The sequence below is a fragment of the Rhinatrema bivittatum genome, chromosome 9 (genome assembly GCF_901001135.1).
Source record: "Rhinatrema bivittatum chromosome 9, aRhiBiv1.1, whole genome shotgun sequence".
Taxonomy (NCBI): Eukaryota; Metazoa; Chordata; class Amphibia; order Gymnophiona; family Rhinatrematidae; genus Rhinatrema; species Rhinatrema bivittatum.
In genome coordinates, this window is record NC_042623.1 from 40,213,279 (window position 1) to 40,238,731 (window position 25,453).

General features: G+C 43.9%; 1 protein-coding gene across 3 annotated transcripts in view; it reads right to left on the reverse strand.

The window, feature by feature from the left end:
• Window positions 1–1,346: 1,346 nt before the first annotated feature.
• The window catches only part of RSBN1L (round spermatid basic protein 1 like), a 124,069-nt gene continuing 99,962 nt past the window's right edge, over window positions 1,347–25,453 (reverse strand). For all 3 annotated transcript variants that reach the window (XM_029615044.1, XM_029615043.1, XM_029615045.1), the window contains 2 exons: window positions 24,882–24,990; window positions 1,347–9,364 (listed from right to left, as the gene is read on the reverse strand). In XM_029615044.1, the coding sequence (XP_029470904.1) occupies window positions 8,804–9,364; window positions 24,882–24,990 (670 nt within the window). In that variant the 3' untranslated portion in view covers window positions 1,347–8,803. The remainder of the gene's footprint in view (window positions 9,365–24,881; window positions 24,991–25,453) is intronic.

Sequence of the window (25,453 nt, forward strand, 5' to 3'; positions counted from 1 at the left end):
GGGCCCAAATGAAAATGTTGCCATTGGCCCTGGCCCAGGGGGATGTTTGAATAAGATCAGTTAAGATCATTTGTTGGAACATGTTTAAAGGGAAGTATCAGATGCAGGAGGGGTTTAAGGGTTGGATAAGCATGAAAGGTTTTGGAGGGAGGATGTAAAAGAGTAACTGGTGGGTGAGAGGTGGTAAAGCTGGAAGGTAATAAAGATGAGAGTGAGGAGGAAATGGAGGATAGGGTGAGAGGGAAAAGATGCCAGAGAATCACTTGGGGTCTATAAAGGAGCAGCTGGGGGATTCAAAAAGGGATGATGGAATGGAGGAATAGTGGGAGGGGTGGAGATTGAGGGGGAGCATCTGGATGGGGTAGATATTGAAAGGATAGACTAGAGAGGGTAGAGTGCAGTGATGAGGAGAGTGGAGTGATTGGTTGTGCACATATTAATTAATGAAGAAGGGCAAAGAGGTTCCCCTATTAGTATATAATAGCTTTTATTATTTTGCTGTTTTTAGCATTCTTTTAATATCACTTTTTTGATCTTGTGATTTAATGTTTTGTAGTTTGACTTTCATTATTTGCATTTTATGGATCTTTGTATTATGATTATGTACATTTTTTGTAAAATGCTTAGGATTGCAGATTGGCAGTATATAAATTTAATAAATACACTTATCACATAATATGAATTTCTATTTTGGAAGACTAGCAAGGGGATCAGCGGAATGTGCTAAAGTTTTTTGTTGTTGTTTGTTTTTGAGTGCTGTGCTGACTCCATATGGCTTTCAGCATAAGTTGAGATTTGCTTTAAGCATGGCTACCAACCTTCTTGATTTTCCTAATTTACATGCATACTTTTCCCACCAAAAATAGCAGTTCTCACATGAAACAAACAGGGATCTAAATTCCCAACTTAGGACCTGAACCAGGGGATGAATCACTGACTAACGGCCTGGTAAATGGCTTAATCAGTTCATCAAATTTAGTGATCATTTAACCATTAAAAAAAAAAAAAAAGAACCACCAACCTCCCCTGCTCCCATTTGGCTACCAAATTTTATCTACAGATGATCACATAAGCATCAAACTTCACAGGCAGTGTAGTGGATATTCAACATCATTTGAACACTATTTAAAAATTATGACGCTCACCTGTACTCACAGCTAGTGAAATGAGTCACCAAGCTTCCAAGGGCTTTTGCCACTCTGCTGTGAACCCTTGTGCCATCTAAATGTTTTCACGTAACATCTGAAGGAAGCACTTCAGTTTTTACCAACTTTGCATTTTTTATTACCAAAATGTAACATAATATTGAACAAAGGCAGGAAAAAAAATTCTCAAAAAAACCCAAGCAAGGTAATGCTATTTATTTTTAAAAAATTGTCAACATTGAATACAATACATATTCCAGTAATATTCATTATTAAATAGACGTGTAAAGTTTTGGACTAATCATGTTAGCATCTAGTGTAGATCCTGTCTGATTACGTTCCCATGACTTACATTCAATTTAAATTAGAGAAACATGCTCCTTTGCTATTATTTTCACTTATGTTGTAGATAATCTATTAGGAGTATTTTAGGTAATTTTTCTAACTCGCTATAACAATTTTGGTGGCCGAAATATTTTTTACACGGACAGATTTTGAACATGTAACTATCTTTGCAGATTATGGTGGAGGCGCTGACTGAAACTAGATTAATGCATTATTTGATTAAAATATGGAAGCAGGTCATGCATGAAGGATAATTACCTCTACACAAGAAATAAATCCTGAAAGTAGGTTTTATAAAAGACATTTTTGATGCATTCTGACAAGTAAATCCCCACCAGTGGGTTATGCACCTCTGCCAGCAGATGGAGATGGAGCAAAAGCTGATGTCACGGATATATATAGTCCCGCCCAGACAACAGCCAGTCAGTATTCTTCATCTTCATTCGAGGGATTGCCTGAGTAAAAAAAAAAAAAAGAAAGAAAAAGGAGACATAAGTAGATTATAGGGCACCTCTTGCCTCCTGAGGTGATACTGAGCAGTTCCTCCCTTAGTAAAGAGCCTTCAGTCCGGTAGCCTTGGGTAGCATGGACTTGGAAAATTAGCGGTTGCAGGCCAAGAGAGGCTCAGCGATGAAGGCTTTAGCCCTCTCCCCCTGTAGCCAGGACCTATTCCTGCATTCAGCCAAGGAGGGCCGAGCTCAGGTTAAAAGTTTTTACTTTATATGAAAAAAATAAAATAAAATAAAAAAACAGCAGGAGAGAGAAAAGAAGGAAATTGCTAGTGAGAAGTTTCCTACCGGGTCTGTTTCCCTCAGCATTTGGCCTTCCTGCTCACATCTCTGGGGAGTTTTGTGAGGTGTGGAGTTAGCTCAGGCACAGCAGGTTGAGCAGCCTTTTGGCTAGGCCCCATTCTCAGGCCTCTCCTTTTTGGTGCATGGTAGGCCGCAGCGGTTAGTTTGTGCGTTTTCATTGAGTGTCGGCACACACCTGCGTGTCTTATTGTGTCCACTGCCTTGGCTCCCTTTTGGGAGCGTGTGTGACTGGATGGTTCCTTGGATGCATATCCTGTGTCCAGGTTGGGCGTCCTTTCTGGACGTGCACCTTGGACATTCCTGGAAGCACGGTTTGTGCATCTAGTTTGGGATGGCCATGGTAGACATGTATATTATGACGCAAATTTTTTGGGCGCCCACTTTGGATGCGGTTGTTACATACAGGTTTCTGGCTGCACATTTTGTGGGTCCAGCTAGGTACATGCCTATAACCTGTCTGAGCGCATTATAACCATAGTGCCTGTGGCAAAGTTGTCTAAGTGTTTATCTATTTGTGCTGCATACCACATCAGGGCAATGCAGCCAAAGCCTTCTACAAGCCTGTGTCAGCACTGCCTAGATGATCGTGGGGATTTGACTCCTGATTTTGGCTGACTATGGCCCATCTCCTCTGTCTGAATTGAGTGGGACTGAGAATGATACGACACGGGTGTCCCCCTCCTTCGATTGATCCACTGGCCAAGTCCTCAGGGGAGACTCACTCTCAGGATGTCAGGTTCGGGCTTCTGAGGCCTACTGGACCTAGTCCTGTTGGCAACCTTCAATGCGAATGTTCCATGCTTTTTCAGTCGCAGGCAGGATCCTAAAGGGCTGGGTATCAATGCTCTTGTTCAGAAGTGGCCACGTGGCACTCTTGTAGAGTTTCCCCCCTGGTCTCTGGTAGGCAGAATTGTCCGGAAAATTCCAAGTCTAACCAACACCATCCTTTCACTTTGGGTTGAGTATGCCGATCTCCAGAGACAGCTGGGGGGGGGGGGGGGCAGTCCCCTCCAGCTACCATCTTGGAAGAATCTGTTACAGGAAGGATCCATTCTTCATGAGGATCCAGGTCCATCTTGTCTTATGGTTTGACTATTGAAAGGGCTTGGTTGTTGAGGCACGGTTATTCGCTTGCTGTGATTTACACCTTTGAGCCAGGAAATGTTTTCTACTCCTATGTTATTTTGGAGAGTTTTGAGGCCTGGTGTTTTGAGCAAGGCTTTCAACCTCTCAATATGGATATTCCTTTAATTTTGGAATTCTTACAGGATGGCTTGCATAAGGGGCAGGGGAAGAGATGGAAATGAGTATAGTCTTTTCCGTTTCTTGGACGTCAAACGACATTTCCTGTGTTTCTTGGAGGTGACTAAAATGTCCAGGAGTCGGATTGCCTGTTTATGCTCCATGGTGGCTGTGAAAAGGAAGCACCGGTGACCTGGGCAACGATAGCCCATTGGATTAAAGAAGTCATTACAGCCACCTAACCTATGTGGTGGAAGATGTTGCTCTGCAGAAACAGATTGGATCACATTCCATGGTGCCTCAAGCAGTATCGTGGGCGGAACTTAATTTGCCAAGCGGCAACGTGGTCATCTTTGCACACCTTTTCCAAGCATTACCACTTGAATGTTTGGGCTAGAGAGGATGCTGCATTCGCACGGGTGGTATTGACTGGACGGCTAGTAGCCTCCCTTCCTTTTTGGGATTAGCTTTGGTATATCCCACTGGTGGGGATTGACCTTCCAGAATGCAGAGGAAAGAGAAATTACTATTTACTTGATAATTTCCTTTCCTCTAATGAGGGCAGGTCAATCCCATGCCCGCGCTAGGCTGCCGAGGTTTACTGTTGGGTTAGCCTTTTTTCAAGGCAATATTGCAGAATATGATTCCTGCTCTTCGTTGATGACTGGCAAGTGGCTTCTTTAGCCCCTTAGTTTACTGCATGTGTTAATTCTTTTGTCTGAGCTCGGGGTTCCCATTGGTTTGGAACTATGAGTGGTTGATTTTTAATGATAATGTTAAAGTATAATCAGTTTGTCCACAGTTTGGCTTTTCCAGAGAATACTGGCTGGCTGATGTCTGGGCGGGACTGTATATCCGGGACGTCAGCTTTTACGCCGTTTCCATCTGCTGGCAGAGGTGCATAATCCACTGGTGGGGATTGACCTGCCCTCTTTAGAGGAAAGGAAATTATCAGGTAAGTAGTAATTTCTTCTTTTTGAAGTGAAAACCAGTGGCATGTCAGTGAGACTGGTCTTCATTGATGACACAGAGTTCCAATTTACCAAAAGCTTTTTCTGAGAAGATAAATTAAGGGCAAGATGTCATACAACTCTTCTAGCAAGCCACAAAGAATAAACCACCAGGTGTTTCAACATAATTTGGGGGGTTTTATTGTATGGCTAGTGCACAAAGGGTTTAATCATCATGAACCATTATTAAAAAGACATTCATAGTTGTAGACAAACTGCTAACTTTTGCTATTAACTTGTACTGTCCACTTTAGCATATACAGAAAGGTGAACATGTAATGCAGCTGAAGAATTGGGTCATATTCTCTTATATGACACTTCTCAAACAAAAATGTGAATTTACAATTGTATTGTACAGACTGATTCTATGCAGTACATTCTCTATTTAATGTCTGAATAGCAACTTCACTGTGAAAGACTCCTGATCAGGAATCAGTTGCAATGATCTTTCCTCCTAGCTGGGAGAGCATAGCACCAGCTACTCTTTCACCACGGTTAATAGCCACTGATGCTGAGAAGATCAGAAAAATTAAATCCTATTCAAATCAGTTATATGAATAAAGTTGTGTGATTGCTGTTTTAGTCCACTTAAGTGCAAAGAAATAAAGGTCAACAATTAAATATGGGAGGTGATTGGACTAACTTAATACACTTGTGTCCAGCACTATGCTTCCTTTACTATTTTGTTTTTTTGCACTGACAGGTATGACCCATAGCTTATGTTTGTTGATCTTTATTTCAATTACAATTGTGTGCAAAAGTTTAGGCACCCCTTTTCAATCTGTTAAAATCTGCATTAAAAATTGCTGAAAGATCTTATATTTAACTTTGTACCATGTAAAGGTTGTATCAGCTTCTGTTCATTTAGAAATTCATTGAAACACAGTTTGACCAGGGGTGCTTGAATTTTTTTGCACACAAAACCATATATGATATTAAATCAAGGTTCTACTAAAAAATATTTTACCAGAAACATCAGCGTAAAGAAGCTTTCTGCACAGAGGCATGCCTAATGCAGAAAAGTGTATTCAAGACAATACGCTCAAACCTCTACCATGCAATTTCAATGCGTCCACACCACCACCAATGCTAAGACACAGTACATGACTTGCATTATCCATTTAAAATCTCTTATTTTTGTAATTTGTCAGAATTAGCTTAATACAGAGTATGGGCATACCCTCATCGGTAACTTTAGAAGCAATTTCTTATTGATTGCAATCTTCATTTCTATTTCTTTTGATAAGAATCTACAACAGTAAGGAGTAGACAATTGTTTATCCAGGTTATTCTCAAAATGGCACAAACTTATTTTTGTTTCTTTATAATGGGATGGCTGGACATTTTAATTTAGAGACGTTAAGAAAGGATAATATAAAAGTCTTCAATGTATCCTCATTTGAGCCAGTGCTCATTAAAACACACATTATTAACAGCAATGCCCTCTGTACAATGCGCTGTGGAACGATCAGGCCATTGAAGGTGTAGGTCAGGACAATGGTTAGCACTCTGCACTGCAGGGCCCAGTCCTCAGTTCATTCCCTATTGCATAGGCTGGAAGTAGAGTTCAAAGTTTCTGGGGAAAGGAACAAGTATTGCACCCACAGAGACAATTTACTGAGCCATTACAGGACAGTACTGGAAGGATTGATCTCTGAAGAGCTGAATCCTGCTCAGTCACATGAAGCCTCTGTAGGACTCAGCAGAATACACATAGTACAGCATAGATATTAAACGGGGGGAAATCTTTGAGGACGGTTATAAGTCACCCCATAGAAAAGCTAAATTAAGACATGAAAAGAATTAAATTTATTGTTCCAATACTTTGCATTAAGACACCCAAGGAGAAAGCTGAGCACACCATATAGAAGATTTTTCTGACATTACCATCTCAGATGTACACATTGAATCCCTTTCTCCTGATCAGTAAAATGCAAAACCAATGACCAACCAGGGAAATGCACAGATCTCCAAACCTCTCTTGATATACAGCACTGAAACAATCTACTACTATTACACAAATTAAATGTATTTCTATTATAAACCATTGCTTTCAGCTGCTGAGGCACAATGCCTCTTTCCTTATGCAATGATAAAGCCCTTAGTAATGAAGTGCTGCCAGCTTGCAGATGGTAGAGTGTATGGGAGGTTACAACATACTGCGAGTAGGGGGAAAATGGAAATTTGATTAGAAAAAAAAAAAAATTAAAATCCTCAGGCTTTCAACTTTAGCATCCACAGACCTCATGTTCAATATCTCATTTGAAGGGATATTGACCTGAATGAGGACATGGAATTTCAGGCCCAGATGGTAACATGCTCCCAGCAGATGGCATTAAAAAAAACCCAAAACATGCATACTTAGCTAAGCAAGGGAAAACAGATCAGGTTAAAACACTATAGCCAGGAATTAATCTGAAACTCAAATGCAGCTGCATACCTCCCCATGTCCTGGATTTTTTTTTTTGCCTGTCCAACATACAAGGACTCAATTAAGTTTATGCCAAGACTGTTTTTAAAAATACATGTAAGCCGCACATAACAAGAGAAGACTTAGCAAATCATGTACCAACTTCTATAAGCCACCTGAGTTTGATGGCAGTTTGAGGAGCAGAAGAGTGAAGGGAATGATAGAGTGCCTAGGATTCCATGAAATGGAGTTTGCCGAAACATTGGTTGAGTGCTGGAGTTTTCTTCAGAACAAGATCCCTCTGAACGTGTAGCATCGGGAAGTTACTCACAATACATCTGCGCCTCAGACTTCAAACCTTAAATATAAACTTAAAGCACAAACCTTCGCAATATCAACTCGGTCTCACTCTTTTACTTAACTCAATATATTACTATTTCCTATCCTTTTACATTGTTCTAAAGTCCAGTTTGTGCACATATGCATTCATGCTTTGCAAGCACAGGATACCAATAATGCTTAACCCAGCAATCCCCCACCCCTTCACCTAATTTACTTAAGATTCATAAAAGCAGGAGTGAGCACTAGATAAGGACGAGCATTACAGCTTTCATACATCTTTCACAGGAATGAATTTAAACTAAACTGAATTTGGTGACACCTTAATTATTTGTGGCAATGGAAATTAGAGATGTGCGTTCATTTTTCACGAATTAGACAATTTCAACGAAACTGTCTAATTCGTCATGGTTCATGGGCACCGAAAAACGAACTGAATTTTTCAGAAATTTCGGAAAAATTCATAGTTCGTGTTAGTGCGCGCTAACTTTAAAACGTTAGTGCGCGCTATGGTTAGCACGCACTAACACTAAAATCGGGACCCATGAAAAAAAAAATGAACCGCAGGAAAAACGAATTTCCCGCAGGGCCCGAAAACGAAGCCCGAACTGATAGGGGTTAACAATGCACATCTCTAATGGAAATCTCATTTGAAACAAATAAAAGCCCTTGCTAGAACAGAAACTTGATGGCGAAATCTGTGAAAATGCTGCAACGCACCTCTTCAGTGCAAACTTGGCAAGAAAGCGTGGTCACCATATCCCAAATTCAAACATTTTCTCCTGCTTTATGCCTGTGTCAAAAATGGTCAGTGAATAAGGTTCACCTTGGGGGAGGGGAGGGAAACCAGACTTTTAGTTAATGCCCTGCTCTCCAAATCCCTTTTTCTAAAGCGAGGTACACCAGCACATGGTAACGGTCGAAGTTCAAAAGGTGAAACCACTACACTTGTTTTATTACTTTTTTTTTTTTTTTTTTTACACACACACCCAAAAAATAAAACAAATCTGTCGTTATGAACCTTTATTAAGCGGCTCATGTTTCAGTATAAATCACACTAAAAAGATTTAAAAAAGCTATTTACACTACAGCGCTGACACATTTAAAATGAAAAAATTGGTATAAATAAGCTCTATGGAAAAGCCTGGAATTGTCAAAAAAGAATTCTGGCTCATCTTACAAAAAATATATATATGTTAATGTCAGCTCTACTCTAAAACCTACAACTTAAAACTTCTTTCCAAGACTTCTTTCCGTTAAACCTGCACTGTTTACAGTGCAGCTGGCCCTAAGTGCTTTGATTCTTCACAGTTATGGACAGGCACTGAGGAATGTTACAAAGCTACATACACTCTTTTTTCTGTAACAGACGCAAAGACAAGACCTGCGCTTGTCCGGCAGAAATTTTTTATATGAATCTTTACATTAAATGTCCTTGCTCTGGGGAATTAAAAAAAAAAAAAAAAATCAAACAGGAATTTAAAACCATATGTACAAATTTTAGCACAAGAAGTCATCTCCATGTGCGTGCAGACTAGGTTGCCTTGTGTCCTCTTGATTTGTGAAACTTCTGGAGTAGGAGTTTGAGTTGTCACTTGAGCCTTCTTTGCTGCCAAGTTCAAATTCTGAGTCCGTCTCGGTCTTCAACATCGTCTCCTCCAAGTGTTCGGGCTTTCCTCTAATGTTCCGACACTCCGTTTTAAGCAATGTTGTCACATCAGGTAGAAAAAAATTCCTGGGCTCCTCCCCAGTTCTGAAAGGTGAAAGCGGTTCGTGTTTTATGGATGGCTGATTATCTGAAAATGTGGAGTCACTGGAGGTATTGTCGCTCATAGCGCCAATCATGTTGTCCCTTTCGGCGGATGTGCTTGCCGCCTCCGGGTGGTACATCTTGAGCCGGATATGCCAAGCTAGACTGCACACAGCTGAAACTGTCTTGAACTGGTGGACAACATTTCTTGGAATAAAATAAATATCATCATCATAGAGCTGAATTCTGGCATATCGAATGCCTTCTCTCCGCAGCTGGTTAAGTTTGGCATCGTCAACCCACTGGACGCACTATAAAAAACATAAGAAGAAACAGGTAATCAACAGAAAAAAAAAATCATTAAAAATCAAAATAAGTGAACTTTAATGTTACATTACACATGGAACAAAACAAGTAACAGTAAAGGTGTACCTTCCATTGACTGTACAATATTTCCAAAGTGCATAAAAGCAGCAGCAAAACACACTCCACCTACTTAATTCAAGTAAGATGTTATTTTGTTTTAATCTTGAAAACTGCTCCTATGTAATCCTCAGCTTCCCTAAGAGAAGCCTTTTTTCGGCTTCTGATATTTAATTGTTCGTTATTTTTTTTCTTTTTGTATCATGGTTTTTAAAATATTTGAATTGTAATCCACTTTGGGATGTTTTATGAGAATCAGAGTATCAAATTTGATATTAAAGTATAATGTTAAGTAAAATGTTTCTTCGTGGACAACCGTACCAAATTAGCTACTTAAGATGGGTGACATCATCCGACGGTGCCAAGTCCACCTCTATTCTCTCCTAGCCCAGAAACTTGCATGAGTCCATTCTGGGCATGAGTGGGTGTTTCCAAACTAGCATCACCACATGCCCTCCTTCAGTTTTATTTGGTCTGCTGCGCAAACGGTCATATTTTCTCTCCTCAAAACGTTAGCCACATTAAAAAAAAAATTTTATTTATTTATTTTTTTAAAGACAACAGAAAAGAAAAAACTCAAATGTTTCTATGTTCTGACAATATTGTCAGCAAGATATTCCTTGGAGGAGAAGAAAGGCAAAAGTCTATTGTGGGGAAAATGCCACCATAAGATGGCTTCAGTAGACCAGCACAACTGATGCTTTTGGTGTTTAGGCTTGGACCATGACGGCTCTTCTTGCGGCCCCTGTTGCAGAATGCCTTCAATGGCACGGATATATTACGATCTAAGCTCAAATATGAGCTTAAGGGCCTTTCAAAGAACATAAGGTCCAAACAGCATAGAAAAAGAGAATGGCCCCTTATCACTCTTCACTTCGAGTTCAAAAAAGTCTCAGCTCGTCTGCAGTGAGAAATCAAAGGGCTACATCACCTGTCCTGAGGAGCCTTGAAAAGCTTTTGGGCACTTCTGATAATGGCGCAGAATCATTGGCGCCAAAGAGTGTAGGCACAGAGGTGAAAAAGAATGGCAGAGAGTTAGTAGCGCATACAATCTTTAGTGCTGAGTACATCGGTGCAGTCAGCGCACAGCACTAAAAAAGAATGACACAGAAACATAGCCTCTGAAAAAATCTAAAACTCAGACATACTACAGAATCATCAGCATCTTTAAGCACTGTATCTTCACACCTCTGTGGGGCTCTCTTCATCGGGTCAAAGGAACCAAAGCTTCCTTTTCAATAGTTTTCAGTCTGTCATATATTTGTGCTTTGGACCGATTTCATTAAAACTCATATGAAGGAATTATCGAACAGTGAACCTTCATTCCGAAGACGTATTTTAGAATGTTTAAGAGAAGAATTACAATCAAAACTTCCTCCTCCTTTTGTAAAACTAGAAGATATATCAACAAAAGAAACCACTGAGATATCTTCAGAAGGGCTACAATCATGTTCACCATCATACTTTATATCAGATTCAGAATTTTCTCAAGATTCAGATGACTCCTTATAAAATATACCTAGAGGTCATTTGCCAGATCCTCCATCAGACCCATGACCAAAGAATTCCAACCCATCCATAATTTATATAGAAAATATCTGAAGCTATACCCTTCAATCTTCAAGGAGAAGGAAGAAGCTGTCACTGACTTGCAAGTTCTACAAACTTTACAACCGCCAAAGCAATTTAAGGCTATTCCTATGCATCAAGTGCTATAAGATATGCAATCAAAGATATGGAACATGCCTTATTCCATTACACCCGTGGCAAAGAAAATGGATATCAAGTTTAAAATTCAGAAATGCCTGGGATATAATAAGGTCTAACTACCACATGACTTGTTAATCATCTACTCAAAGATGAGAAAAGCAAAGCCATATTCCAAGTACCCTCTGGGAAAGGACAAACACGATCCTGGACACAACTGGCAAGAGAATCTTCCAGGAAGCAACAGTACAATCTAGAATTAAAGCTCACCAATTGCAGATGACCTTTTCAACAATCTTCAAAGGCTGAAAAGCAATGCAAATACACTACCTGAACAAGAACTTAAAAGATTTCACAGATGTCATGAAGGACACAGTAGACTATTCAAGACATATCAAATGTTCAATCTATGATTCTTTTGATCCATCCTCCAGAGTTTCAGCATTAGGAATAGTGGTGAGAAAATTAGTATGGCTGCATGTTTCTTGTCTCAGGTAAGACGTCCCCAAGAAATTGGCAAGCACCCAGAGGCCAATATATAAAGCTAGCTATCTGTGTAATTTAGCTAGATAAGACTTACCTGGCTAATTTCAACAGCATGAGTATATCCCACTGAATATACCCGGATAGGTTTTAAAGTTAGCCGGATAAGCTTAAACGGCTTGCTATGGCGCATGTCTTAATTTATCCAGTTATCACTACTTATGCAGCTAAGTTAACCTGATATGCAGCACCGCCTAGTTATGGTTAATGCCTGCCCACTTAATAGTCTGCTGTTTAACCAGATAAGTGACTTATCTGGCTAAGTGGAATAGCCAGATATTCAGTGGCAGCCATTTAGCTGGATAAGTCCGGCTAAATAGCATTTGAATATGGACCCTCCCCTCCATGTGCAGGAGTCAAGTTATTCGGGGATAGAATCAATCAAAAACCAGAGCACTGTTCTGCAGTCATTGTCTGTGTTGCAGATACATACTTTCTCACAGAGGAGATATCGTCCGGACCACTTTGAAAACACCCATTTATCAGCTTCATTCGAACATACAACTAAAATATTAACCCAAGAAATTTAGAAATCCAGCAGTTCCACCAAAAAGGAAAAGGATTTAAATATTTTTCTAAAGAAAGAAAAGTTCAAGATGAACTTCTCATTCCTTCGACAGCAACAAGACTGGTTGATTTTGCTAGACCTCAAGGATGTTTATACCAACATTCCCATCAACACAGAAAATGCCTAAGATTTGCCCTACAAGATCACCTTTACTAAAACAGAGAACTGCCCTCTGCCCTAGTGGCAGCAGTAGTCTAGTGTCTAGCAGTAGTACTTGCTCACATCAGGAAGCAGAATTTGTTTGTATTCCCTTATTTAACTGTTTAATTAATATAGAGCACATCTTATAAAACTCTATAAAAGATGTGAACCAACTAATAAACAATCTCGGGTTTGTAGTGAATTGCAAAAACATCCAGCTTGATACCAAGTCGGCAGAGAGAATTTATAGGGTCTTAGCTATAGATAGTCAGGATGAAATCTTAAGCAAAAGCAAAAGACAGGTGGAGCATTCAGAACAATACAATACCTAGAGTCAAACTGAAGAGAGAGATAACTGATATGTCCTTATAAAACATTCTATAAAGCATGTTAATCAAATCTAAAAATCGATATACATAGCAGGTAAGTCCCCGACACAGTGTTTTGTTGTGTAACTGCATCAGGAGCGACACTTCAAAATTACAATAAAAAAATTGGAGTATACATAAGTGACAGAACATATCAAAAGGCTATACAGCATAAATTACTCCTGTGCTACTGTGGCGCGCAGAATTTCACTTTTTGGCACAGAATTTGAAGAGAAGCACAGTGGATCGTGAGCGGAGCCTATCTCGCTCGCGACAAAGATTTCACAGGCCTGGTGGCTGCGAGCAGAGCGCATTGCACTCTGGGTAAAGATTTCACAGGCCCGGTAGCCACGAGTGGAGCCAGTCACGCTCACAGCGAAGATGAACGAGGCCCGGCGGTGGCGAAGATGAATGAAGTCCGGTGGCCGCGAGTAGACCCCATCCCACTCACGGCAAAGGTAACTGAGGCCCATTGGCTGCGAGCGGAGCCTATCGCGCTCGTGGCCAAGATGAGTGAGGCCCAGTGGCTGCGAGCGGAGCCTATCGCGCTCGTGGCGAAAATGAGTGAATTCTGGCGGCTGCGAGCGGAGTCCATCCCTGAAGAGCTGGTTTTGCCAAAAGAGTAGAAACAGCATAGGTATATGTGCAGAGAGGAGGCAAAGAAAGCATTTGGGGGAGGGGGTTTGGGGAAATGAGTGCAGAAAGATCTGATGAGAGAGAGAAAGAGCCCCTGTGAAGGTGCATGGGTGTGCATGCGAGAGAGAGGGAGCCTATATGGGTGTGTGTGAATGTGGAAAGACTGTGGGAACTGTGTATATGAATTACAGATTGGGTACTGGTGTGTGTGTATGAGGGAGTGAAGGTACATGTTTGTGACAGAAGAAGCCTATATCAGGGTGTGTGGGTGTATGTGCAAGAAGGAGAGGGAGCCTTTGTGCAGGGGTACATAAGAGAGAGAAAGGTAGTCTGACTGAAGGTGTGTGCGTGAAAGAGAGGAAGCCTGTGTGGGTGAGTGTGCAAGATAGAGAGGAAGCCTGTATGAAGGAGTGTGTGCAAATGAGAGGGAGCCTGTGTGTGGGTACGTGGGGGTGTGTGCAAGAGAGAGAGGGAGCCTCTATGGGGAGGTATATGAGAGAGGAAGGGATGGAGCCTGTGTGAGGAGCAGTATGAGAGAGGGGTCAAACTGTGGGAATGAAAGGCTGGGGAGTAAAGATAGAGTGAAAGGAGTTAAACCTAAAGGGGAAGGGGAGAGATAGTGGAAAGCGGTAGAGTTTGGGCTTGAGAGGGCAGAGTGAAAGAGGTCTGGCCAGGAGAGTAAAGAGAGAGGCGGAAGGGACACTTTTACAGTGTACGTCTAGGGAAATTCTTCTCAAAATATTTAAAACTCTACATCTTTGAGTAATAATTTAAAATGTAATACAAAAAAGTTAGTCAAACACTGTAATGTAAATTATGTTATTTTGACTAACAAAGTATGCAGAATTTTAAATTTGTGTGTGCAGAATTCGCCCTGGAGTAATAAATGCAGAGATCAAAAAACACAAAACAGCAAAAGACAAGATTCATACTTCAATGCCCTCATTCGATCGTGTACAAGACAATTCCCAAATAGCTTTGCATCACAGATATAGAAAAAGGGTAAAAATTTCAAAACTGTGCCAAAAAGGCCACATGGTATAAATTGTCCAATCACAAAATGACATCATAAAAGATCTTGTGATGGAGAAGAACCACTAGATGTACAGAAAATACTGAAGTATTCACCTGAAGCAGATTTCCACAATTTTTTATTTTTTATTTTTTAAATCATTGGCCGAGTTAGTTTTTCTCCACCGTCACTCAAGGTGACGTAAACCTCTTTTTAATTCTAATGATTGGTTTGTATACCAAAGAGCTGAGAACAGAAACCGGAGGAAGTCCTTAAACCCCTCCTGTCTTTGATTCAGGTAAAACCTTTTTTTTTTAAACCTTACTTGAGCTTAGCGCTTACCAGCTGAGTACAGAGATGGTCTCTGGCTGCGAGGGGAGAGGGCATCTGCCATCACTGCCGTGCTCGGCCTCCTGCACCTACTGCCTTTTCAGATGAACTAGTAACTAAGTCGACGCCAGGAAACCCAGCTACCAGATCAAGGCACACCTCTGAGGGACCACGGAAATCGCGGGAAGGACCTTTAGGTACCACTGCAGGAGAGCGGGGCTTTCTTTTCCTGAATTTAGAATTTCTCCTTTCAAGAAGCTCCATGCAGTCCCCATAGGGAGATGCACGTCCACCATCTGCTGGAGACGGAGAATACTGGCAGGCTGGGGTCACTGTAGGGTTATATATACTATGATGTCAGCTTGCTCAGTCTCCATCTGCTGGCAGGGGAGATAGAGCAAGGAAATTCCCATTTTACTTCTATCCTGAGGCCCTAAGACGGTCAATTTCATACCTTCTGTGGGAATGAATGGTGATTCCCACAGGCCTGGAGACTCCAGTCTTCTTAGAAACAGTAACCTTTATTATAACTTCACACACGCACATCCATAGACTGTCTTCTCCTTAGACAGTGAATATTCTTTACTTACAGTGGTTTGCTTTGTCTCAGCTCAAAGTTTGGACAGTGTTGCATGCAGGAGCTGCCTTCCTCCCGGAGACCTCAGGTCTGGTTATCCCCACCTGGATCTCAGCTCTTAGTCCCCAGTCTATGGTTACTCCCTCTGAGCCCCACCTGCTTCTCAGGATCCTGCCCATAGAGCATACTCTCCTTAAGGCATTTACAGTGGACCAAGCATCTAGCCTGATCATACACAGGTAAACAGGGGGAACACTAGGGGCAATGCCTCACAACTTCCCTCAGTATTGAATTCCATTTTCTAACCCAGTTTCCAGGTGTGTCTAGAGGATCTTTCCAGTTATGCTGAACTAAGCTGGTAACAATATCTACAAAGCTGGATGAGTCTATTTTTTTTAAATCTAGGTTTGAGCTTTTTATTGGTTTTCTTCCTCTGCTGCATGTAGTTACCATAATTAAATTGAAAATTACCTGGGAAATGATCTGACCATGGTAATTTTTCTGATCCATCAATCTTGGTTTCTAGCCTGTTCAGAACCAAATAGTAAATCCAGGGTGTGTCCTTTATCACAGATAGCACTAAAAACAATTTGATAAGAGTCCACTAGAGGCTAAAGGAGAGAGAAAGCTTGTAACTTGAGAGGAAACCACACTATCGGCGTGTAGATTAAAGTCCCCCATAACCAATTAAAAAAAAAATGTATTTCAATGATTGGCCTAGTATGGATTCTATGAATAAATCAGCTAAAACTTGAGAAACGCCAGGTGGAAAGAACCATAAGAAGATAGTGGTAAGTTCTTTAAAATTGAATAAAACCAAAAGGCTCTCACATCCTGCCACCTATCCAAACCTTTTTTTAAACTTAGCTAAATTACGAATCTTAACCACATTTTCTGGCAGAGAATTTCATAGTTTATGCATTGACTGAAAAAGAAAAAAAAACAAAAAACAAACACTTTCTAGAATTAGTTTTAAATCTGCTACTAGTTAGTGCCCAAGGAGAATGGTCTTAATTATTTAAAAAGACATGAAAAAAATTAGAATGGTTTTGGACCCAAAAGAAGAGAGAACAAGTGGAGCAAACAAAAATAGCCAAGTTTACATTCAGAGGAGACTAGGTAGGCCCTGTTATAAATTAAAAGGAAACAACCTATTTTTAATTGCAAAAGAACCTGATTGCAAGTACAGTTAGTCAGAAGACCTAGTGGAGCCGAATCTGCGGGCAGATTATTGCTCAGCGTATTGATCTGATTGCAACTATCTGGAAAGGCCATGGGGACCTAGGAGGCCATATGGCCAAGTAACAGTTGCTCTGATGCTGGTTGCTGTAGGATTACTGGGGGACCTTGTGCTTGAACATGGGAGGGGAGAAATGCTGGGTGTGAATTCAAAAGGGGATCTTGCAATCCCTGCTACAATGGAGGGCGATGACAAAACTGTCTGGTATAAGGAGTGATATCCTACAGGCAATCACGGTTTCTGGCAGGCAGCTAGGCTGTATTCTTGGCAGTGTAGACAGGAATAATTAGGCAGACCAAATAGAAATGTATGTTTTTCTGCCTTCATCTACTATGTTACTAAGCAACTGATAAATTTTATCCAACTACTTAATCAATAAAGCATGCAAATAAAAAAAAAAAAAAAAAGCTCAATCCTTCTGTTAAAATAGAAGAATTGCGTATTTAACCACAACAGTTCTGTCGAATGCATCATCTCGTACATCATGCTCCTTAAAGGAAAAATTGGTTCTTACATGCTAATTTTCATTCCTGTAGTACTATGGGGATCAGTCCAGACAGTGGGTTGAGTCTCTTGTCCAGCAGATGGAGACAGAGAAAAACTGAAAGAGTATCCTATATCAGGAGAGAGCACCCTAGCGTCCCTTCAGTATAAATGATATCAAAGCAGAGAAATTTAACAATAACCCATAAAAGATCAAGCAAGAAAACCGCAAACTATGAACTGGTAATTGGAAAAAAATTCAAAACATTGTGAGAAATAAATTGCTCTTATATAGATATCTAGCAGGGAGATACTTCCGGTGCCTGAAAATTCTGATAGAAAACCACGCGTTCAGTAGCTCTGTAGAGAACAAAAGGAAAAAACACTTCGAGCGGACATAGAAAACAGTAATGCAGCCAGGGTGGGAGTCTGGACTGATCCGTGGTTCTACAGGAACGAAAATTAGCAGGTAAGAACCAATTTTCCTTTCCCTGTACGTATCCGGATCAGTCCAGACAGTGGGATGTACCAAAGCTTCCCCCTAAATAGAGTGGGACCGAGACTGTCCCGCTCGAAGCACCTGCCTGCCGAAGGAGCCAAATACTGGTGCCTGGACATCGAGACGATAGTGGCGAGCAAAAGTGTGCAGCAACTTCCAGGTAGCAGCCCTGCAGATCTGCTGTGGAGACACCAACTGACTCTCCGCCCAAGAAGTAGCCTGCGAACGCAAAGAATGGGCCTTCAAGCCCTCCGGAACCAGTCGGCCCCGACAAATATAAGCCGAAGCAATCGCCTCCTTAAGCCAACAAGCAATAGTAGCCTTAGAAGCCTTATTGCCTTTATTAGGTCCGCTCCACAAGACAAAAAGATGATCCGAGACGCAGAACTCGTTCGTAACCAGGAGATACTGTAGTAGAACCCTCTTGACATCCAGCTTTCGAAGCTTGCCACCCAGAATGCTGGCAACATCTTCGGAAGAGAAAACTGGGAGCTCCACAGACTGATTCACGTGGAAAGAGGAAGCAACCTTCGGTAAGGAGGGGACCGTTTTAAGAGTAACCCCTGAATCATAAAAACACAGGAAAGGTTCCCTACAGGGTAAGGGCTTTATCTCGGACACTCTCCTGGCCGAGCAGATAGAGACAAGAAACACCACCTTGAGGGTCAGGTCCTTAAGGGTAGCCCGCCGGAGCGGCTCAAAGGGCGGCTCACAAAGTACACGAAGCACCAAATTAAAGCTCCACGATGGACAAGTAGCCCAGACGGGCGGGTTCAAATGCTTAGCACCCTTGAGAAAGCGAATAATGTCCGGATGGGCCGCCAAATAGCCATCGATCCGCCCGAGGAGGGAAGCAAGGGCCGAGACCTGCACCTGTAAGGAGCTAAGGGACAACCCCTTTGAAAGACCATTCTGAAGAAGAGAGAGATCATGAGACACCGGATGCAGAACACAAATTCTCAAAGACTCGCCAGAACCGGACATAAGAAAGGGAGGTAGAAGTCTTACGAGCCCGTAACAAGGTGAAAATCACCTCCTCCCTATAACCCTTCTTCCTCAGTTGCTGCTGCTCAAAAGTCAGGCCGCTAGACAGAAGTGATCCGCCTGATCTAAAAATACGGGTCCTTGGCACAGAAGGTTGGGAAGGTGACAGAGGTGCAGCAGACCCTGTGTGACAAGGTTCACGAGGTCCGTGAACCATGGTCTCCGCGGCCACTCCGGAGCCACCAGAATGACTGGGCCTTTGTGAAGTTCTATCCTTCAGAGAACCTTTCCCACCAGAGGCCAGGGTGGGAACACGTAGAGAAGAATGTTGCACGGCCAGGGCATCCACGCCTTCTGAGCGGTGCTCCCTTCTGTGACTGAAGAATCTGGGAGCCTTGGCATTTTCCATCGTGGCCATGAGATCCAAGTGGGGGGGCCCCCCCCCCACTGGCGCACGATCAGGCGCAGCGCGTCGTCAGACAGCTCCCACTCTCCGGGGTCTAGATGCTGGCGACTGAGAAAGTCTGCTTGAACATTGTCCTTCCCCGCAATGTGGGAAGCCACCAGTCAATCCAGATGATGCTCCGCCCAGAAAAGGAGCTTGCTGGCTTCCAAGGCCACCAGACGACTCCTGGTGCCTCCCTGGTGATTGATGTACGCTACTGTGGTGGCATTGTAGGAGAGAACTCGTACCACTTTGCAATAGATCAACAGAATAAAAGCCTTGAGCGTGAGACGGACCGCTCGGGTCTCCAGACGATTGATGTGCCACTGGGACTGCACTGGGGACCAGAGTCCCTGGGTAGACTGAGTCTGACACACCGCTCCCCAGCCCGAGAGGCTGGCATCCGTCATAACAATGATCCATTGAGGAGTCTTCAGGGGCATCCCCCTTCAGGAGGTGGGCGAGCGAGAGCCACCACTGCATGCTGGTTACGGCAGAGGTGGAGAGTGGTAGTGGAGCCCGAAACTCCACCGAGACCGGCTTCCAATGGGACAGCAAGCTTTCTGCAACGGACGCATATGTGCAAAAGCCCAAGGCACGAAATCGATAGTTGAAGCCATAGAGCCCAGTACCTGAAGGTAGTCCCAGGCCGAGGGGACGGAGAGGGACAGGAGATGACTTATCTGGATCCATGAGCTTGAGCACCCGGGTCTCTGGCAACAACACCTTGCCCACGCGGGTGTCGAAGCGAGCTCCCAGTAATTCCACGACCTGGGAGGTTTGAAGGCTGCTCTTGGAAAAGTTGAATATCCACCAGAGGGAGGTGAGGAATATCACGACTGTTGACCGCAATCGTGCAGAGTTTCTCCGATTTGGCACGAATGAGCCAGTTGTCCAGGTAAGGGTGGACTAGGACTCTGTCCCGGCGGAGGGAAGCCGCCACTACCACCAGGATCTTGGTAAATGCGCATGGTGCGGTGGCGAGACCGAACAGAAGCGCCCGAAACTGGAAGTGCTGACCCAGGATGTTGAAGCGGAGATACTTCTGATGGTCGTAGCGGATTGGAATGTGCAAGTACGGTCGAGAGATGAGAGATATTCGCCGGAGTGAACCGCCGCTATGACCGCCCTCAGGGCCTCCATCCGGAAATGGGGAACCTTGAGGGCCTGGTTGACTCTCTTGAGATCCAGGATGGGCCGGAAGGAGCCGTCCTTTTTCGGAATGATGAAGTAGATGGAGTACAGAAAATGTCATAATGCCTCTATATCGCTCCATGGTGAGACCGCACCTTGAATACTGTGTACAATTCTGGTCGCCGCAGCTCAAAAAAGATATAGTAGCAATGGAGAAGGTACAGAGAAGGGCAACCAAAATGATAAAGGGGATGGAACAGCTCCCCTATGAGGAAAGGCTGAAGAGGTTAGGGCTGTTCAGCCTGGAGAAGAGACGGCTGAGGGGGAATATGATAGAGGGCTTTAAGATCATGAGATGTCTTGAACGATTAGATGTGACTCGACTATTTACACTTTCGAATAATAGAAGGACTAGGGGGCATTCCATGAAGTTAGCAAGTAGCACATTTAAGACTAATTGGAGAAAATTATTTTTCACTCAATGCACAATAAAGCTCTGGAATTTGTTGCCAGAGGATGTGGTTAGTGCAGTTAGTGTAGCTGAGTTCAAAAAAGGTTTGGATAAGTTCTTGGAGGAGAAGTCCATTAACGGCTATTAATCAAGTTTACTTAAGGAATAGCCACTGCTATTAATTGCATCAGTAGCATGGGATCTTTTTAGTGTTTGGGTAATTGCCAGGTTCTTGTGGCCTGGTTTGGCCTCTGTTGGAAGCAGGATGCTGGGCTTAATGGACCCTTGGTCTGACCCAGCATGGCAATTTCTTATGTTCTTACTGGCTGGATCCCTGTTCCTACAGTGGCACAGGGACTATGGCTCCCAGCTCCTGCAACCTGGCCAGAGTCTGACACACCGCTGGATGCTTTCAGTTCTCGCAGGGAGAGACAAAGTAGCAGCCAGGAGTTCCCGAGCAAATTCTAATGCGTAGCCGTTTTCGATCACTTCGAGGACCCACTGATCCATTGTAATCTTGACCCATTCCCCGAGAAAGAGGGACAGATGACCACCTAAATTTGGAACGGAGGAATGGGCCGGCCTCATCTCACTGTGAGGACTTCGCAGAGGAACCTTGCAGGTTACCATCTCGGAAGGGCTGACAGCCACGAAAGGACTGAAACCACGGCTGGGATCTAGCGGGAGCACCTCTGTGGAAGGAGCCCCACGCTCTGTTATTATACCTGTGTTGACAGCGGAAGCGAAAGCGCGAAGGAAAGAAGGACTTAGTCTGTTTAGGACGGTCCTCAGGCAGCTTATGGATCTTGTTATCTCCCAAAGATTTAATAAGCTGTTCAAGCTCCTCACTAAAAAGCAACTTACCCTTGAAAGGAAGCGTGCCGAGCTGCAACTTGGAGGAGGGGTCTGCAGACCAATTGCGCAGCCAAAGAAGCCGTCTCGCCAAAACTGCTGACACCATGGCCCCATATGCCACCGCGGCTTCCAGCCGATCCGCCTGTTCTGCCTCTGCAGACAGGAGGTCCTGGGTGCTGAGTAATTGCTGAATCCATCTAAGACTTGCCCGCTGCATGAGACTGCTACAGACTGTCACCCGAACTCCCAGAGCAAGGACTTCAAAAATCCCCTTGAGATGCAGTTCCAGTTTGCGATTCTGAACATACTTGAGCGCCGTGGCATAGACTAGGGGGATGGTGGTCCGTTTGGTGACTGCGGAAATAGAAGCATCCACCTTGGGAACCTTAAGCATCTCCAGGCATTGGTCAGGGAGGGGATAGAGCTTGTCCACTGCCCTGCCCACCTGAAGACCGGCTTCGGGAGACTCCCATTCTTGTAGGAGGAGTTGCATGAGCATGGGGTGGAAAGGAAAAGTACATGGAGGAGCCCTGAGTCCCGCCAGGACCGGGTCCACATTCTCTGAGGCAGCTGCACTGGAGGAATCCTCAGGGGGTGTTTCGATCCCCAGCTCATCCAGAACAAAAGGAATGAGCAGATCCAGCTCTTCCCTCTGGAACAATCTCAAAACCCGCAAGTCGTCACCATCTATTGGGGATTGGTGATCAGATCTAGGTCTGTATCTGGATCGTTTGGGGGGGGGGGGGCTGGGGAGGGTCCGGGAAGGTCGGTGAGCCCGACACTGTCCTCACCCGGGCGGAACCCTGGGAATCTGGGACCCTAGGAGGCTGGGCAACGGAGACCCAAGGGATCTTTGCTGGAGGGGGTCCTGGGAGGGGTCCTCCTGTTCCTGGAGGCTGGCTAAATAAGATTTGTGCAGCAAAGAGGACAAAATCCGGAGAAAAAGGATGATGCTTGGCTTTCCCGGGTAGTTGGGGAGGAGGCACAGGGTCAGAGGAGTCAGGTACCCCCCCTCCCCCCCCCGGGCTGAGATCGGGTGGAGAAATTGTAAACCCCTCCCCCCTGAGGCACAGAGCCTGCAGCGATGTCTGAAACCAAAATGTCCGCCGTTCCCACGGCTTTTAGCGAAGCAGCCGGCCAGGGAACATGCCGGGGAGCCCGTCCTGGACCTCGCTGGAGCCCCGGAGAGTCCTTCACCCCCCCCCCCCCCCCCCCCCCCCCAGCAAGCAAGCAGAACATAGGCCATTGTGGGAGAGCCGCAAAGCAGGCTCCCCGCAGGCAAGACAGGCAGCCGATCGTGGCATGAGAAGAAAAAAGGTGCCGCGGAGAAATGAAAGCAAAAGAAAACAGCTGAGCCAGGCTGCCACGTGCAGCAAGAGCAGGAGAATGAACTATGCATTGTTCTGTCCTCTTTGTCCTGAGAGCAACTAAACGCGGGTGAGGCAGAAGTGCTCTGTCTGGCTTCCATGACACTTTTTTTTTTTTTTGTATCAGCAGCAAATTGGCAGTGCAATAGGACCCGAGGCAAAGCCTCCTGGGTCCGGGTGAAGAGGGGGAGTGACTGGACCACTAGTATCGCCCCAAGCCACTAAAGGTCACCTGGCAAGGAGTCCTAGGCTGAACCTTTAAGGGGCAAGCCCCCCTAGGATCCTATAAGAGCCAGGGGACAGAATTGTCCCCTGAGAAACAAAAGTTTTGAACTCAAACAAATATAACTTGTCTTTTTTTTTTTTTTTTTTTTTTGTATATAGGAATAAGGTTGTCAATACTTGTTTGATCCTGAAGAAAAACTGAGGAGAAAGAACCCCACAGAAAGAAGAAAACGCTAAAGAAGGGAGCCGTAGGTTCAACTGTCTGGATCTGCTGGAGACAAAGAAAATACTGGAGGGACGCTAGGGGGCTCTCTCCTGATATAGGATACTCTTTCAGTTTTTCTCTGTCTCCATCTGCTGGACAGGAGGCTCAACCCACTCTCTGGACTGATTCGGGTACGTACAGGGAATGACCTTTTGTAACCAGAACAAATTTTAAAAACAATTTGCGTTACAGCTGGGAACACTCGCGCCAAACAGAATTTGCTCTGAATATTTCACAACACCACGTTCCCAGCCGGCCTTCCTACCAAAGCCTATGAGCTTTGGAAAGACAATGGCGTTACTTGCTTACACCAGGTCATGCAGCGGGATCTTCCAATACCGTTTCCGGTACTTCAGGAGACTTACCATTTACCTTCCACGGAGTTTCTTCCTTATATGCAGCTCAGACACTTCCTGCTCTGCGCCCGGGCTAAAGGCCTCATATCACCATCTCGTTCCCTGTTTGAGGGATATTGTACCGCAAATCCAGTCGTGGGGGGCCTTATTTCCAAAATCTACAAACAGTTGTCTACTCGACCATTTGACAAATATCCTCACATGTTGGCGTGGGAGGCCGACCTTGGAAGGGCCTATTCTGAAGAGGAATGGTCTAATATATTCTCTAAGGTCTCCCGGGGAAATATTTCTACGCGGATCATAGAAGCCAACTATAAGACGCTTTTTCGGTTGCACCTCACACCTGTTAGACTACACCATTGCTATCCCCGCTTGGATCCACTTTGCTGGCGGAATTGCCATCACAAGGGCACTTTTTTACATATGTGGTGGGACTGCGTCTTTATACAATCGTTGTGGACCTATGTTTCCACTTTACTATCACAACTTTTGAAGACCCCCTGTACTCTTACGATGGACCAGGCGCTACTGTTTGCATCAAAGGACTCTTTAGATCCGCCAGGCCAAATATTGGTGCAACAGGTGTGCACGGCGACCAAAATGGAAATTGCATTCCGCTGGAAGAGACCCTTACCACCTACTCCGGAGGAACTACTACGACGTCTGGATAGAACTTGCACCCTGTATCGTCTTACGGCCCTGAAATATCAACGCTTGGCCAAGTTTCACGCAATTTGGCAGCCCTATATCACATGGAGACCTTTGACATTCACAAATCCCTGATTGGATGATCTAGTTTCTTACATACTGCCCAGAACCGTTCTAGAGTGTTGGAGGCGAGACCGGCGATTTGCCAACCAGTTTCATTTAGATTTTACATGACATGCGGGGGGGAGGGGGGGATGGGGATAAATGTTAAACACCTTGTTGCTTGTATGCTTTTATCCTGTTGAAATTCTCATACTGATATATGCTTCAGGTGGCTGTATTGGTTTATGCTGGTATTGTTTATGTACTTATGTTCATTACAGCGTTAATAAACCTTAAATTTAAAAAAAGAATTTGCTCTGAATACTGCTAGTTTGCACTGCTTCTTCACAGTGACTTTTTCATTCCTGTTCAGAGGACGGCGGGCAGCAAGTTATCAACCGAGGATGACTGGAGAGCCACCTTCTCCTGAAATAAAGGCAAATTATCCTTTCCTCCTGGTGCACTTTACCTGTGAAAGTGGCGGCTCGTGCAAGTCTAACTGCAGGCGCTGAACTACCTCCAAGAAATCTTCAGCATGAAAACAAATGACGTCTTTGGTTATACGCGGCTGTTCTGACCTAGAAGAAAGGAAGACAGAATTACATAATACACTCCAATCCTTCACTGTTTGCAAGCCCATTCTCAGCTAAAAGCAAAACTATAACATGCACTTTTAAGGCAGCATAGCTTTTGCAACTGTAAGACACAAAAGCCAGGTGTTTTAAGATGTTCAATATGAGCTTCCTATAATTTCTTTTTACAGCAAAACGTGCAACAGTTTCTTGCTAGTTTTGTACGCAGTCCTGTATTGTGCCCTACGTCAGCAAGGCTCTGCCGCTTTACTGAAATTATCCAGTCACGGATGCCGTTAAACTCCCAGCTCCCAGCCAGCGCTACCCAGCTTTCTCCCATGCTTCAGCGGGGCAAAGACGAGAAGAGCACTGAAAACCCGTGAGCAGAAGGGGAGGCCCAGAGAGCAACAACAAACCAGGCCGGCCACATCTCATGCTTTTTTCAATTTTATTTAAAAGCCCTTAAAAT